The sequence below is a fragment of the Falco cherrug genome, chromosome 10, assembly GCF_023634085.1.
Source record: "Falco cherrug isolate bFalChe1 chromosome 10, bFalChe1.pri, whole genome shotgun sequence".
In the NCBI taxonomy this organism is placed as follows: Eukaryota; Metazoa; Chordata; class Aves; order Falconiformes; family Falconidae; genus Falco; species Falco cherrug.
In genome coordinates, this window is record NC_073706.1 from 3570488 (window position 1) to 3588369 (window position 17882).

Genomic DNA, 17882 nt, shown 5'->3' on the forward strand with positions numbered 1-17882 from the left:
GTCCCTGCCCGCGGCGGGGGTTGGAACTAGGTGATCTCTAAGGTCCCTTCCAACCCACGCCAGTCTATGATTCTGTTAATTCTATAATTCCTCTGCTATGAATTAGAAAGATGATGTGTTCTTGATCAGAATCTAACCAGTGCTATTTATCAGCCCTGTCATTTAGGATTATCTACAGTAAATGATCGCTTCCAGACACACTGATCTACCATGGCTGCTTTAAACATTACTCTGAGCCTGTTGAAGGTGCACAGTTAGAATAGGGAGAAATTACAATTGATTGTTTAAGTGCCTTGACTTACAGACTAACCACCAGGACATAGAGGCTTGGAGGGACTACCACAACAGACACATTCATCCTGCTATCTATCAAAATGCTGACGGCAATGACTGAGCCCCCTTTTAATGAGGTGGGGAAGTAAGGGAGTCCTTTTTCCAGGAAGTTTGTTCTTGTTTCCCAGAAAGTCAGTGTTGTCAATAGAAAAGTCTTAAGGTAGACTTACCTCTTGGCTCTGCCTTAGGAACAGGGCCCAGAGTTGCAGTTTGCTGGAAGATGTCAAACTACTCTTGAGGCTGGTACTTGGCATCTGTGAAAGCTGGACCCTCATTTGAGAGCGCTGTTTTGCCCTCCCTGTCCTGATAGTGAGAATTACGGTGTGAACTTCATAATCTGAAGCTCAAGGAGCAATAGACAGATTGTATCTGGACTTCTCATGGGGAAGTAAAAGCCAAAAAAGCCCCCAAAACTTTTGAAATCCTCAATTTTGAAGAGGAAAAAGAGGAAATAGGAATTCAAATTACCTTGTGCTTATGTATTCAAACCTCTTTTAAACTTCTACTGTTATATCTGAGCAAAGATTAATATCCCTGGTTTACACCTGGAAAGTTAAATACAGAGCACTTTTGAGGCGTGATTTACACAGACTGGTCACACAAACACACCCCAACACCCCCCAGTTCCCTCTGATTTTAACAGCCACAGGTGCTGTGAAACAGTCCTTGGCATTGAAGAAATTTTTGTCTTGTGACTTGAAGACAAATTAAAACCTTGGCATTCTGGCGTCTTAGATAGATTCACCAGACGTTGGATGTTGCTGTATGAGCAAAATAAGTTTAATTTTTGATATTTATTAATATTAATTCCTGGGAAAGATAAAGAGATCTTAAAAAGGGCATCAGTTATCGCATTACCAATATCCATCTCTGGACACCACCTGCAGTCCAGTGCTATTTGTTCCCATCTGTTATGCCTTCTGCTAATAAATGCTTTGTATCTGCAGGAGTGGATGACTCCCCAGGCTTGGCTGTGACATGATTTGTTGGTAGTAAGATATAAGGGATTTTAGTTTTGCCTGTACCCTACCCCATGCTTGATTAATACTTTTTTCTGTAACAGATGTTTTTGGTTCCATAATTTTCACTTCCAGTTGTAGACAGCTCTGGAATCAAATGTTTTGCACATCTTCATTAAGAAAGTGAATAGATAATACTAAGAAATAAAGAAGGGAGATTTCCCTATTTTTAACGTTTCGGTAAGGCCCATGTGGTACCAGTACTGTAAGGCATGAAGAGGAGGCTGGGTTTGGAGAAATCATGCACGGCCAGTATCTCTCGAAGATGTTTGGCAGATGTCATCAGGGCAATCTTTTCAGGGGAACCAGCATGTCCTTCCCTTGCATCCATTAACATCTCTCAGCAGTATGTAAGGACATTTACCCTTTTTCTCATTTCAACTGCTCGAGAGGATCCTAAGAACAAGAGTCACTGCCCTCCAGAGAGGGTGAGGACCACAGCACCTTGTAGTTTCTTCAGATGGGCAGAATGAGAAAGCTCACTGTCATGGAGTCTCACACAAAAACTGACTTGTGCTTAAGAAAGACGTAGAATTTTGCCCTGAATTTCAGTCTTCTGTAGCTCATGTGGGCTTTTGCCTGTGCCTAATCAATCTGCTGTGGGTATATCTACAACCTAAGTTGGAAGAACTAAAAAGGTATTAGGCAGCTGATGGTGCTGCTTTAGCGAGTATCACCATTACTGGCTTTTTAAATCGCAGGACGAGTTACTTTTATGCAATGGAAGCTTAAACGTTAATGGCTTGATCTGTTCAGCTGTATCTGTAGCCTCCGAGGCCACGTCAGCCTCTAAGGAGCTGTGGGAGAGGCTTTCACACCAGCTCGCTGTGCTGATGTTGGCCTGCAGCAGAATGGGCAGCGGAGGTGTGTGCCCTTGTAGGCTGCTACTTGAGCTGAATTTGTCTCACATTTCTTTCTGTCTGCAGATGATCAGGTGGCTTGGAAAACTCTCCTTCAGTCTTTAGTGGCTCCCAGTTTTGTGTGCTATGTTGAAGCTGCCAGTAGCTTTTCAGCTGTAAGTACTGAAGTGCTCTGTGAGGTCGGCAGATCTGGCAGCCACTTTTCACCAAGCAGGCAAAGAGAGATTTCACCTGGTGAGGTCCATGCGTTTGAAGAGCCACACTGTTACACGAACCCAACGGTCCCAGGTCTTGGCCGACCTCACCAAAGCATCTTCCTTACATCTTTAAGAGGATTTTATTTCAATGCTAACGGATGAAAAACCCATATGCAACAGTTTATATAAGATTAGAATACTCTTACGTAAGGTGTTTACCAAGCAGTTCTTAAAAATCTCTTTAGAATCTAGAGAAAGTTACTTTTTCCAGCTTTTTTAATTATGCACATGAGGCTGCTTCATAGCCTTTGAAATGAAAGATGCATCCTCCAGTCTGTCAAACCTGGTGTCAGAAGGTTTTTCTTAAGGAATGAGCCTTTTTATAGCTCGGTTGATATCATTAGACAAATTATGTTTTGCCTTTGGTTTGCCATACCGCTGTTTGTATTGTATATAGCATATTATAGCTGTATATTTATCATACAATAAAGCCTTGATGCTTGCAAAAAAAAAAAAAAGCAAATTAATTTTACTAGCTTACACCACATCCCTGGTATAAGGGGAAGAGACATTAGCCATGCTGTAGTCATCCTGGGAAGATGTCAGATAATTGACAGCCCTTACTGTAGTGTAGAGAGACTGGATGTGTGTGTAATTAAATCTATCACAAATACTGCTAAAAATAGAATTTATTTTGTGCAAAGGATGTCTTACTATGTTACACACTTGTCAAGGCTAAGAGAATAAAAATATAAACAGAGATGATAGGCTTGTCATTTCAGACACAGAAGGAATTTGTGGATATTACAGCAAAAGTTTTGAAAGAAACTTCTCTGCATGTAAAGATGACGTGCCAGTGCAGCATTGCTTTTAGCTGTTTGAGGCACAGGTTAGTTTTCTGGTCAGAAGGCAACAGGATACTCTGCGTCCAGATATATCTCTCTCAGGCTAACAAAACTGTTCATGAAACAAGATTACATCTGTAAAAGGATCTAAAGTTTTAATCCCCAAAGGTGGTCTGGATGAGCAGGTCCGCTCCCAGCAGCCTTACTGGGATGTTGCACGGGGGTCTGATCATACAGAGCCACTTCCAGGCTGGGAACCTAATTTCTTGGCTGCTCTTCATCTTATCTGTGACATCTATGGAGGAGTTCCTCAGTTTTTCTGTGGAGGGAGACATATTTATTTTACTCATCTGGGTAGCAACAGAAGTATATAATACAAGGTGTTGTAACACCAGGCAAGCAATAATATCTCAGCCTTGCGGTTACTCTTCAAATGGAGAAGGATATCTCCTAGCTGGAGGTGACCACCTGCTTCAGGTGTTCCCTGCACGCTGCACTCTGTTACGTTCCTCTGGGCAGAGTAAGACTTCAGCGTTTACTTCAGCGAGTTCATGATTATTTCTCCAGCAAAGAAGTGTGTCACAGGTGTGTCACACCATTTCATAAGCACAGTGAATTTGTGGATACTAAAAGTGGTGTCAACATTGTTGAATGTGATTATCTGCAGTTACACATTAAACAGAGAAGCTGAGATGCCTAAAGAATTTCCCGATCGGGCTAGTTATGTGGGAGACAGTGAATCATTGATTTAATGTCTTATACAAAATTTCAGGGTACTCTGTGTACTCTTAGGCTAGTAATGAAAGTGCTAGCTTCCCGAAATCAAAATATCTGTGTTGGCAAAGCATGTTGTATTATACGGAGTAAGAGTCTTGCACTAAAAAGGGTTAACAAGATGACAACATATTTTGCTATTGCAAGGTGCTAATATTAGAAATGATCCAGTTTCCAGCAATGTGCAGAACACATTTTTCATTTACAGCTGCACAAAAAGAACTGTGGAAAACTGGAAATAGTTCTAGGAAGGAACCAGAGCCCTGAACACCTTGCCCTAATGAGACTTCAGAAGATCTCAATTGATTTACTTTATCAAAGAGAAACTGAAGAAGTGATTTGATCAGTGCCTGCATGGGTCAAGTTTTCAAATGCTCAGAGGGCTCTTTAATCTAACAGAAGGTATAATAAGATTCTGTGCCTGCAAGTGAAAGCTACAAAAAATCAAATTGCAATTAAGAAATGTTTAGACAGCAAGGGTAATTAACCGTTGCCACAACTTTTGGGGTCAGAATGGAATCACCATCTCTTGGAATGTTTTAATTTGGATTATTTCTTGGAACTGTATCCCATCTTTGGTATGCAGGGAAATATGGTGGTATGTGTTCCAATCAAAAAAATGTGGACATATGACTAGAAATAAGATGTGCATATAAAATAGAATCAAAAAACCCCTGATGCACGATTCTGTATGTTTAGAAGTTTCTGAGTATTAGTGTGAATTATTTCAAGCATCTTTAAAAAAATAATCTCTTTTTTCATTTGCTGTTCTCACTGAAAACTCATAAAAGGCACACATGCTTTAGAAGCAGTGCTGAAACCTCAGTGAAAGTCTCGGCCAATTTGTCTTACAGATTCATCCTCATTTGCAAGGGAATGGAGGCACGTTTGCAAGAAGGGGATGGAGAGAAGGGACTACAGAAAATTGCTGTGACTTGCCTTTAGTGCTACAATTAAAGCAGAAGTCTGACTTTGCTTGAGGGGATGGTATTTTTGTTCCTTTCCAGTAACAACGGTGCCAAAAGGAATGAGATGGGGTTTATAGCTGCAACCTGGGGGAAAAGCAAAGCCTGTTTGCAAGCCCTCCAAAGACCCTTTTGGTTGATTGTCCTAGTGAGAGATAAGTTTGCTGCTACCTCCCCTCCTACCTGCATTTTGAATTGTTCCCAAAATTGCTGTAAACAGCACATCTTGAGAGAAGGCGTCATGCCTTGTGTGAGCACCTCATTAACTATGCTCAGGTTCAGACTCATGGTGTGATTAGACAGAGAAGGAACAATATGTTTTTTGTGTCAGGCTTTACTAGCAGACATATGAACGCTAGGCTTGCCTCATGTGTAGCAATTTGTCTACGTTTTCCTACGTAGACTGTTTTCTCTACTGTTTTCCTGGCACAGATAAAACGCTGACGGGTATAACTGACAGCCGTCCTGAGCTGGTGCAAGTGTCGGGATTGGGTTTTCTTTCAGGTAGCGCAAAGGCCATTCAGGATGCATTTGTCATGGATGTCCAGAGGAGATCGTCTGCCTAGTTCCAACTCTGTGTGTCATAAGCTTCAGAGTAGGATGACCCAGATTGTGTGATACTTTTTTTTTTTTTTTTTTTTTAAAGCAGAAATGCTTGGCTGGGTAAGGGGCACCCAAATGGTGTGTTGCCATGGACCATGCTGCAAGAGCTGTTACTCCAGTCAGTGGGTTTTGTACTGTTTTTTATCTGTGTGATCAAGGAGACGAGAAGCACAGTTGTCACTATAAACTCAAGGGCCAGAGTCAGATCCCTCTTTGCTCCTGAGCAGCTTCTTCTAGTTCCAGATTAATAACATGGATGCCTACCTTGAGGGAAGTTACTCTGGAAAAGGAGGGGACACCACTTTCCTGCCTTTCACCCCTCCCTCTGATACTTCTCTCTGAGAAGAGAGCCAAGTATATTAGAATTAAAAGATCTGATGAAGAGAGAAATTCCTAATTGCCACTAAGGGGCTGACTGATCTGAGCTACGTTTTACAAGTAGCCTGTGCTCTGCATGTGCCCTTACCCTATTAGCACTAGAACCGCACATTAGTTTTAAGACTCCCTCTCGAATAGGGATATCGTAATGTTTTTTAATTGGGGCTGATAAAAATGTGACATTACTTGCAGGTTCCTCAGAGAAGCCAATTGTGAAATTGGGTTTGTATTAAACCTAATGATGGAAAATTAAGCATAGTACGTCTGTCGGAAATGGTCCGCGATAAAAATCTTCTCCTCTCCATTACAGGAGGTTAATAGGGAATAGGGGAGGAAAGATGCACTGGGAAAGCGAATCCAGCTAGGGGAATTAATAAGCCTTGAAATTCCCTCTGTTCAGAGTTCTCACACTGTCATTAGTCGGAGCATTAGGGATGATTATACAAATGCTTTGGATGTTACTCTTCCTTAAATCCCAAATTTATTCACATTCTGTATGTGAACATTGCTTCACTAGGGCCATAGCTCTGTAAAGCTCTGAGCGTCCTGAGAATGTGACTGTGTTTATGAGCACCTGGGATTCAGAAATCCTTAAACTCTGTAGCCTAATCTTCAGAGCAGATGATGGCTTTGTACTAATTTGTTTCAGAGGAAGCAGGACGCATTCAGCATCTCTGGTATTTCTTCCACCAGACTTATTTATCTCACACTGGAGATCAACTTTCCCCTGCAGCAGTGTCCGCTGCTGGCAGTCCTTTCTCCTAGTCGTGGAGCTTCAAAACAGAGCATTTGCCTGTCTTGATATCTTTCCCCTAATGTAACAGTAAAGCAGATAAAGCATTATTTGTCGTGTTTTGTCATGCTGTTGTTTTGCCAGCTGCTGAGAAGGCAGTCTAATGCCCTCATCTGTCTGCTCCTACCCACCTTCGCAATGAGGGACACAGCAGAGAGACTGGCTGCTCCTGATCAAAACTCCACGGCGATTTCTCAAGGATAGCAATGTTTACAATAGCATTTTGGCCATATTTCTGCCTCACAAAATTCACCCTGAAATTGCAATTTGATTTATTTATTCTTTATCCCTTCAAAACCAGGACTGTAGTATTGCTGACAAGGGATGGTATTTAGGCTCTTTGTCAGTAAGCTTACCATAAGAAACAAGCCTTGTGTATGCAATCTTAAGGGTTTTTTATGAACAATGTGAGGGAGATATGTTTTCTGTTGGCTAATAGATTGGTTTGAGGTAAGAGCAGAAAGAATTGATGCAGACTGTTAAAGGCTTGTATGTGCAAAAGAACCCAAGGATCTCAGATGCCTGTAATCATAGGAAAAACCAATGGTTTATCTGGCCAACTATTTATATTTGGTCAACTCTGGTAGGTAAGAAACTGAACTATTCATTTAATCTGAATTTCTGTTGTTAAATATTATGATGGTGAACTGTTTGGTTATTGAGCTCAGCAGAAATATTTTGTTTTCTATATAGAGTTTTGCTGGGGATAGAAGAGGTTACAATTCTATCTGCATAGCAATACAGATTTTTTTGAAATGAATTTCTTTCAAAAAGAAACTTTTTCTGTTAAGTTTATGTATCTGAAATTTAAATTTCCGCATGCAAGGTAACTATATGCTGGTTTATTATTTCTGATAATATTACATCATTGTAATTGACCTGTAAATTTTAGGCCTGAACTAGCAGAGCAGTTTAATTTGCCTCCAACATCCCGGCTGACTGATTTGAAATGCTAATTATTTGTTTGCTATTAACTTGGGCCCCTTCCAGTTATCTCATGTTGTACACCCCAAATCCCACTTGACTATCTTGCTCATCTGTATGTATCTTTCAGTCATGTTCTTTGCAGGTTTATGAAGAAAGGTATGTAAATTGATTGGAGTCGTTATGCGGAGCTCACCCTTACTAAATGTGCTACTGAGCTCTACGTGCTGGATCCTCATTAGCCTGGTTGGCTATTTGCTCTGTTCCTATCTCATTGGGGTTGTCTCCTTGACACGAAAAAATACTGGAGTGTCGTTTAGTCTTTTAGGCAGCCGTAGACAAGTGTGTGATTCCTACTTATTTCTTTACTTTCTTTTGCCTGCACCAACCTATGGGGTGGTGGAGAAGCAAAGAAACAAACGGAGCAAGAATGAGAATGGAAATACCAGATAGGTGAAAGCTTGTTTTGCCTCCCTGTCTTTAAAACAGACAGTAGCCATGGAGAGATGACCCAGCCAACCCTGACTATCCAGACCCATCCGTACCGGAGCTGCGAGCCGGTGGAAATGTCCTACCCCCGGGGGCAGTTCCAGCCAGCCATCCGAGTGGCCGACCTGCTGCAGCACATCACCCAGATGAAGCGAGGACAGGGCTATGGATTTAAAGAGGAGTATGAGGTGAGAGGAACCTTTGCTCACATGAATGAGAAGTTGCACTCACGAAGGACAGATGCTTGGGAGGGGAGGATATCTGGTTTTAAGAGCTTTTCCCTAATGCACTTGCCCTCTTAATCCTTTCCTTTCTCCATCTCATTTCTGTTTATGAGGGTAGGATTTTACAGTGCTAGCAATCTTTGGTGGCCCTCTAGGTTTTACAGTGCTAGCAATCTTTGATGGCCCTCTAGTCCAAAGAAAAGGTGTTTACTACATCAGTAAGATAATGACATTGTGCTCATCCGTTAGCATGTGCCCTCTTTCCCATAGAGAGCAGACAGTAAATATTTAACAGGTGCTGGACTCCATGCAGGACTTGAAGTGCCACAGTCCCTTACTTATTGATAAGCTTTCATTGACACTAGCGCAAGCCAGGCTTGAAGAGAAGGAAGGGGGTTTGCTTGAGCTTTTTGGGACCTCCAAATACCACGTAACAATTGATCAAATTAAATCGCAGCATAATGACTTGAATGCAGAATTGTAAAGGCAAAGGCAAGAACCTTGTGTAGCTAAAGTGACGGTAGGGTTTTCTAGTATGCTCAGAGCTCTGGCTCGGAATATGGTAGGCTGATGTACGCTTTCAACTCCATGAGAAGTGAAGAGTAAGCTGCAAAAATGAAAGCAGCCCTCTTCCTTAACACCTCTTCACCCCAAGCTGGAATGACCAGGAATGAAATCCAGATGATAAGAAGAAACACAACACTGGGGAGGAGTTGGAAGAGGAATATGCATTTACAGCAGAGAGAACAGAAGAGGGAAATAGCATCAAACATATGTGAGACTTTGCTCTAGCAAGTGATAATTATAATGAATGTAGTAAGCTTGCGGGAAGGCAATAAGCAATTAATATGCATAGTGGCCTTAAAACTACTTAAAAATAACATAACAGCTGTGAAAAATAAGTTACTTAATGAAAACAGCTCACTTTTCCACCCTGCAAGAGTCCATGGGGTTTATATCATTGATGCTGAGTTTTGCTGTAATTGAGAGGCAATCTTTTCCTGGTTGTCACCAGGGAGTATTTTTTTATTCAGATGGCATCAAAGATTGTCATAAAAAATGTTTTTGGTAACTGTATGTTAACCAGGTCTACTCAGTCATGCCCCATGATTGAGCACACTAATTAAACTATCAATATAAAGAGCTCTGTTTAATATTTAGAAAGTAATAATTCTCTTAGGAGATGTACTTAGGCCCCCCCCACCCCCGGCTTCAATTTTCCAAGAATAGTACCCAAAACTACATTCAGCTCAATTACAGATGCCCTAAGATCTAGTTCTTGATGTTCAAGAAGAAAACAGGTGCTGGCATATATGTAATTTTCTGGCACTGGCATTGGTAATTATCAAAATAGCACATTAGCATGAAAAATGTCAGTGCAACTTTCAGCTCCGCAAGTTCTGCCTTTCCCAGAAAGTGCTATCTACATACGTCTATAATGACGATGACATTATATAGATTTGCATAATTCCTTTCTTTACAAGAAATAGCCTAGAGAATGCCACAAGCTCTCAAATCACATGCGCTGTTCTACCCTTCAATCAGGGGTAATTGCCTGAAGTAGCAGTCATTTTCCATGGTGGAATTTGGTTTCCAGAGCATGGGATGCAGGCAGCATTTCAGGTCCAAATAGCTTTCAGCCACCAAAGGCAGGAAGGATGTCAAGGAGCGCTGTAACTCCTGGAAGGTGGGAGGTTTCAGCTGGCTGAGAGTGGCGTCTCAGACTGGAATCTGGAGGAACACAAAGCTGGGTGGTAATTCACAAAGCTGCAAAACTGGCTTTGCAAAACATTTTGCAGAATTGTTGATAAAATCTTGAAAAAGAATTAGGTGTCTCTTTCAAAATGTGTTTTCATACACTAATATCAGTGTCACCTCCAAATATGTTTTTTCTTCTGAGGAGCTGATTTTCTACTTTGCAAATTGATAGCATAAATTACAGTCTATTTAGTGACATGTTACCAAATAATTTTACTCTCATGAAAAATCACTTTGAACAGAGTGTATCAGTCACACGTGACAATCTTTTATCTCTGTACGTTCTCATCTCCACTGAGTAACCTGGAAATTACGTTCAATATTTGTTTAAAGTAGAGCTTCACCTAGACCGTTAGAGCCCAGGCAGCACATTTTACTGAGGGCATCTAGAAAAAATGTTTCTGCTGCTTGCACCTCGCATGTAACCCCACCTGAGAGGAAAAGCAGGATGTGATTGAGTAAGTGGTGTCGCTGCTGGTGTGAAATGGATGATAACAGTGTGCGTGTGTGAACGTGGGAACCTGTCAGCACTTGCTGTGTGTGTGTTATTTTGGGTCTGCCTGCTGCACCTGAGGCCAGAGCGGGGCTCGGGACTTTTGGGCTGCTGCTTCTGTTTAGCAATAAAACGTGTAGATCACAAAGGAGAAGTGTGTCACTGGCACTGGGTGTAGATGGCAGTGCTGGGGATTAGGCGTAGCCATAAACATTTAAGGGGGCACGTTTAGATGTCACCTGTTCCTTTTTCAGCACGTATCAGCCCTGATTTGTTGTGAGATGCGGGGCTAGTCCCGTCGACTTACTGCGAGCACCAATTACTGGCTACGGAGATCATAAGCTTAAGTATCCAAACTCATTTCCATTATGATTTAGGATGTTGCTAAAGTATGTTCTCCTGCTGCATTACTGAGACCAGTCAGTTATTTTGGATTTTGTGGCTCCTTCCTCAAGTATCTCAGTAGTGAGGGTCTTGAGTTTATTGAAGTTGCCCCTGGATTTAACCCTTTCATTTCTGGCTGGCTACACATCTATCTGGTCAAAAGAATAGAACAAATAGGTTCAGGCTATGATGTGACATTGAAAAACAGTTGAAAGCAGGGTGTTGCTGTGGATGCTGTCCTTGGGCAGTGTTGGCTTAAGGCTTTGCTGTGAACCGGAATGGAATGGAGTATTTCTTTTCAGGTGTTTTGAGGTTTTTTTAGCCAAAGCAATTTTTAATCCTAGGTCACAGCAGAGTTGTGGAAACAGTTTTGCCACCACAGCTGAGAAGACAGTGACTGCAGGGAGGGGGCCAGGGCTCTGCGATACACTTTGAGATGAGCGGCGAGGCTTTTAATTGATGTTGTTGCCTTTGGCAGCAGTACTGCAGCATCAGGGTGGATCAGTGCAGATGAATGATTCAAGTTTTTGTATTTAAATTAAAAACAAACACTGAACTAACTAAATGCATCCATTGGAAATTTAAATTGGCTTGCAATAAGCCTCAGTGTAATGTGAACAATTTAGTTATGTTTGGGCCGTGGTGCTTAGAAAGCTTGATTGAGACAAAGCTGCCTTTTAGAGATCTATCTTTGTAATTTCAGATAAACAGTAGATCAATTTAGTTTAAAAAGCGTCATTGTAACATAAATTCCACTACTGGGAAGATATTTCAGCATAAATTGTACAAAACTTCTCTAAAAGAAGAAAAGTAAGGAACGCCTAAAGATCATGTCCAGATTTTTGAAAATTTCTACCTACTGACTACTGCTAACAAACCAAAGACGGACGGGCAAGTGTTTCCTGTGGAATGCAGGTCAAATACCAATGATCTGTCCTGATTTACCATTGCTGATAATACAGAGAGAAACAGAAATATTAACACTTTTTACTACTATAGAGGTACTTCTTGTACAAACAAAACCTGAAGGAACAAAATGTTAGCTATGCTCCTCTTATGCAACCAAATTATAATTGGTATTTTTGCCTTTGTATTTTTTATGCTGTTTCTATTCTTGGTGCCGCGTTTTCAGTGGTCTCACAGAAAAACTACTCATGCTGTACCACCCATGTACATGCAGTTACTCTGATTTGTTCACCTGGTGTAATGTAAAAGTAGGGGTATGAGGCACACCTCTGCAAAGGCAGTTTGTGTTCCTCACCAGCTCGAGCTGTTCTTCCTTGATTCAGAGGTGGATAGCTCTGTGCAAAGCAGAGATTTCTTTGGTATTGAACGAGATAAAAAACCCTGGACTCCTAAATCTTTGGAGGCTATATCAGGCAAATATAAAAACGTCAATTTCAATAGTGAATTTTATGTTCAAATCACATGAAAGGATAGGGTTTGTTGAAAAGGGATTTATTGGACCTGAATGTATTTTCTTTGGCCAAGAGAGTGTCTCCCACATGGAAGTCATATTTTTATTTTTTTCTTTTCAAATAGCTATGATTAGATGTCTAATGACTGTTGCTATTCTCTGGTCAATCTGATGTAATCTTACATTAGTGGAAAAATAAGGCATCTTTTTCCTCAGTCTTTGAAGATGAAAATGAACCTTCCTTACCTCTTTTCTTTTACTCGGGGATTTTTTTTTTGTGTGTGGGTTTGTTGGTTGGGTTTGTGTTTGGTTTTTTGTTTTGTTTTGTTTTGTTTTTTTTCTCAGGAGATGAGCTGCTATTTGGAAACAGCTGTCTGTAAAGGAAGTATATGTGTGATCAAAGCCTTCACCAATTACAGAGTTATTACTCTTTCTCCTGGGCTTTTGAATCAGAACTCGCTGTCCCTGTCTTTTGTCGGCGATGCTCGTGGCAGTACTGCAGTGCCTGACATTTTCTGTCCTGGAACCCCTTTGGGGGAAATGCACAACGATCGGGTCTGCTGAGGGTTTGCTCATATTAAGTTTAATTGTAATGTCAGTGTTGTAGATCCTCATAATTGTGTGTCTCTGCTATTGCATTCAGGCACTGTAATAGACCTGGATGGCTTGTGAAGATGAATATAAATTCATTTTCTAGCACAGCTGTGTCAAAGTACCTGCTGCTTGCTAAGGCAGATATGATTCTACAATGATTGCAGTATAAAACCCCCATAATTCCCTAGGGACTATAAATAATACAATTTACAACTTTGCCATTGTTTTTTCGTAATGTAGGATCACGTTAGGGAGTAGATCTTGGGGGAGGCAGATGGACAGAGGCAATCTGGTGGGAGCTGCTGCTCTCCTTGGCTGGGTTCTCAGCACAGGTCGAGGCTGGGCTGGCTGCAGCTGGTGGCACCCATTTGCCGCTGGTGGCTTTCTGCCCCGCTGTGGTGCTGGCCGTACCCAGAAAGCTGGTGCCGCTGTTGTGCTGGCAGAAAGCACTGCTGTGCCTGCTGCTTTGGGCTGCCTGCACTGACATCCCCGACCCCCCTGAGACAGGGAGGGGGATCGTCCTGCTTACAGGCACCCAAGCCACCTTCCGAGGAAGGCATGGGGTTCCTCCAGCCGGACCCCCTGCCAGCTGCCATTTTCCTGGCTCTGCCATTGAGGGTCCTCCCTGGATGTGTCTCAAGGGGAAAGCGGCTCATCTGAGTGTGCTTAGCCCAGCAGGAGGGCCAGGCTGCGGGGCAGGGTACCACCGTGTGCTGCCGGCTTCCTTATCCCAGCCTTTCTCAACTAAAAGAGCAGATTTTAGGAAAATGACTGTTTATTTTCATGCTTCAGGAGCATGTTTTGCCTCCTTTTGCCTCTTTTCCATACACATGAGCTAAACCCCTGAGCTTTACTTTTCCCCAAAGGAAACCACTTAGTGATTTGTATTGCATCACCCCATTATTAATATAGAAATAGGTGAAAACACTGTATCTGTTTTCAGCTTAAATATGCAAGACTGAGCAGTATGTTTCAGCCATCTGGGGTTTTTTAGGAGTGTATATACCTGGAACTCCACAAACCCTGTTCTACAGGGAAAACGAGGTTAACCTGTGACTGTGCAGCCAGGACCAAATTCCCCTGATCCTTTTAGATCTGAAGTGGCAGGAGGAAAATGATTCTTCACTAGCAGAAGCCAAGAGATGCAAATGGTCTGCACCGAGCTCTGCTTTTTGCATTAGTGGATGTTGCCCTTTCCTCAAGAACAGCTGTTTGCTTGGTTGACTGCTGAATTATGCAGCATCTTTATTTTTGCCCTGTTCAGTCTTCTTAATCCACCTGAAGGCATTGGCCACGTTTTTATAAACACTCCACTATTGTTTATTTTGCAGGCGCTACCTGAGGGGCAGACAGCATCCTGGGATACGGCCAAGGAAGATGAAAACCGCAATAAGAACAGATACGGAAACATAATCTCCTGTAGGTGTAAATTCACATTAAACTGAGCTTTCTGTAAGATTTTATATGTATCCTGTGGAAAAGGGTGTGTTTGAGAATCTCACTAAACGTTGGTTTAAAGTGCTGATCATTCAGTAGTTCAATCTGTTGGTTACAGGCTATGTTTCTATGATTTTTTTTTATTATTATTTTATGGGTTTTTTCACTGTTTTACGTAAAGTCATTGCATGACTTCACTCTTTTTTACACATTTTCTACCTGCCTAGCTTTGTGCTTAGTGTTTGTAATTTGAGGGCTAAATCCTTTTGTCAGATTTTCACAGTGGGTGATGATGCCCATTTTCTGTCTATTTTTACTACATAATCCAGAGCTTTCAGTGCCACGAATGGGAGCACAAAAGGAGGTGCAGCTATATCCGATTTTTAGATGTGGATCAGAGATCAGATTTTCTCCTTCCTTGTGGTCAGTAACCAGTGGAGCAGTTGCTGCTTGTCCCCAGAGAGCTGGTTTGATGTGAGGGACAAGCTTAGCTTCTGCCTCAGAATCACAATAAGGCAGCTGAAATTGGACTAAAGCTTCTTAGTTCTACTTCTTTCAGTAACCAGTTACTGTTGATGTTATAGGAATATTGATGCATCAGAGAACTGCAGGGCAGTGAAGGACTCTTATAAAACCATTTAGGTCAGCTTTATTCTCCAAGTCAGGACTAGATTCACCTCTGTCACTTTTATCAGATATTTGTGAAGCCTTTCCTAACGATCTCCAAAGCTGAGCTTTCCGCAAGCTCTCCAAGGCAGCTTACCCCACTGTTTCGTTATTCCTTATGATGACTGGGGAGAGGAGGTGTGAGAAGGAATTCTTTTTAAGGGCTGCTGAGCAGCGTCAAGTTGGAGAAGCCAGGCCTGAGACCATCTGAACAAGAAATAAGAATATACATGAATGTGCCACAGATTTTCATGACTGGGTAAATCTATAGAACTCTGTAAGAGCAAAATTAAGTCACGCCGAGTGATACATTTAGTACTGCATTTTTTCTCAGGTTAAATATGTATTTCCTGGAGAACAGACGTTACTAAAGAATTAAACAAAAAAACCTTGGCCACAAAGAAAGATCATCTCACACATAACTACTCCTCTCTTTCTTTTAATTCTTGAAAGAAATGATTCATGTACCAGTTTGAGGGGAACGGCATAGAACAGCTCAGTTCAGGGACCATACGGTAAAGATGAAGAAATGTGGAAATGAAGATCAGAACTTTGTGAGCCCTGATCTGATCCCACTTCTACTGCTGGCTTTCTGTGTTGGTTGTGAGCAGGTCACTAGTTCTATCTGTCTTTGTTTCTCCATGTAGAAAATGGAAAGGATAGTACTGGAGTTTTACAGTTGGAGAGAACATAGTCTCCCTGAACTTCAGCTGCCTATGAGCTCCACTTCTGTAGCTTTCCTGAATTCTAGTGCCGGAGATACACCTCAAGACTGGGGTTCAATTTACCTGTTTATACGATTAGCTTAGATTAAATTGATTAATTGCTCTAAGTCAGATGAATCATCCGGATAAGAAATGCACGCTACATTAATGATGGAAGTGCCATAGAATGATATAAAGAAGGAAATGTGAAAGACTCTTTGTTCCTCTGTGTGATTTTGAGGAAGCAGTTTGTGTAATGTAAAAGTGGAGATGAAAAGAGACGAGACTATGCAATGGACACCATGTAATTTCTGTTGAAGGTGGTCACAAAGAAAACATTGAATTCCAAGTGAAATGTGAGAAGAAATCAAGGAAGCAAAATCAAGGAAGATAAATGGGGAGTTAGGTGAAGGGAAGGTGTTCACAAAGATGAATTGTTATCTAACGAAGAGTGATGTTAGCCTTTTAGCTATAAATATAAATACAGTAGCAGAACAGATAGGAGGAGATGCACTTGAAAAGGGGAATGCAAATTGTAATCAGAGCTAAGGAAGAGCTATCTGCACGGTATGAGACATCAGAAAAGAAGCTCAAGTTTGAGGACTGTTGGGAAAGATTTCAGAATGAAGTTGAGAGAGTGGGAAGGGATGGATTAAGAAAGAAAGGTAGTGAAAGAGGAAGGTTGCAGAAGAGTTGAAGAGAAATAACAAAGTTGAGTGGGTTTTCTTCACTTCAGATATATATCAGAACAAAGATTCTGAGGAGGAGACAACAGCTCTTCTAAGAGATAGCAAGGAGAATTTAGTAATGAGCAATAAAGACTGATAAAATGCAGTTAAATCCTTGCTTCATTTTGAAGAGGCTAGGGAGAAGGAAGGGAGGATTCCTAAGGAAGGAGCATGTCATTCATCAGACATTTTCTAAAACCACTGGGAAATTACCGGTAGTGTCGCTGGCTAAGCCTTGAGCCAGACCCTGCTGATGGGTGACGTCAGGCAACTTTCCTGAGTAAAGGCAACAACAGGATCCAGAGTAAAGAACTGATAGCAGAGCTGAGAATAGCAGTAGTTCCCTCTAGGCAGATCATGAAAAGGAATTGTGCTCCGTGGGCACAAACTGTGCGAAAGCCTGAGCAGAGTTGGGGGGTGGAAAACGATCACACCCTTAGCTGCTTTGTTGTGCTAGAATTGTAATTGCTGGTAAAATCCAGAGCATGTACTGATTGCTCCTACCAGTTTATTTTGTAAAAGGCTGCGGATGGCAATTAACCCGATTTATTTAACCACAGTTGCCATTTCATCACTCCTGGAACAAGATATCCCATGCCTTTTGGGGAGTGAATTGAAAAGTCAGGTTTTGATCTAACTTTTGTAACTGCTTCAGAGACTTTTGTTAAAACATGGGTTTGTAAGCTCTTGCAATAAGTAGCATTGCTCAGTGAATCACAGCAGATTAGATCTTGTCTTTATGGCCTTCTGGGTAATAGTACACTTACAGGACTGTTTTACTCGGCTCACTGCTTTCCCAGGGCTGTATTAACATCGTGCCTGTATGAAAACCGAGATCTTACTGCCAGCCCCAACATCTGTTGTTCTTATATTTGCAAACCAAAACTGCAGACGAAGCTGATCTGTTCATGGAGAGGAGATGCAAGGAGAGCTCTAACCTCTCCTATGCTTTAAATCCCAGCTTTTCAGGGTTCCCTTCAATCTGCAACACAGGTATATTTTTTGGAGAAAAGGCAAAACTGAGTAGTGGGCTTAGGGTCTGTATGAGCACAGAAATCCGCTGGTGAGCGTGGGAAGATGCCCTGCAACTGCACAGATTTGCTGTGCTGGAGGAAGCTGCCCTACTCAAACTTTTTATTATATCGGCAGAGTCCATGAGCTTTGCTCCTGCACTTTGGGTATAAAAGCTGTAAACACAAGGACAGTTGTGGAGATGCAAGGGTTTTCTTTGTGGGGAAAGGGTAGGTAGTGAATCCATTTGTGTGCTGAAGCAAAATTATTTAATGTGCTTTAGGGC

General features: G+C 41.7%; 1 protein-coding gene across 2 annotated transcripts in view; it reads left to right on the top strand.

Annotated features, from left to right (window-relative positions):
- Positions 1-17882, top strand: part of PTPRT (protein tyrosine phosphatase receptor type T) — a 453418-nt gene that overhangs the window by 407519 nt on the left and 28017 nt on the right. For both annotated transcript variants that reach the window (XM_055722799.1, XM_055722800.1), the window contains 2 exons: positions 8181-8368; positions 14382-14469. In XM_055722799.1, the coding sequence (XP_055578774.1) occupies positions 8181-8368; positions 14382-14469 (276 nt within the window). The remainder of the gene's footprint in view (positions 1-8180; positions 8369-14381; positions 14470-17882) is intronic.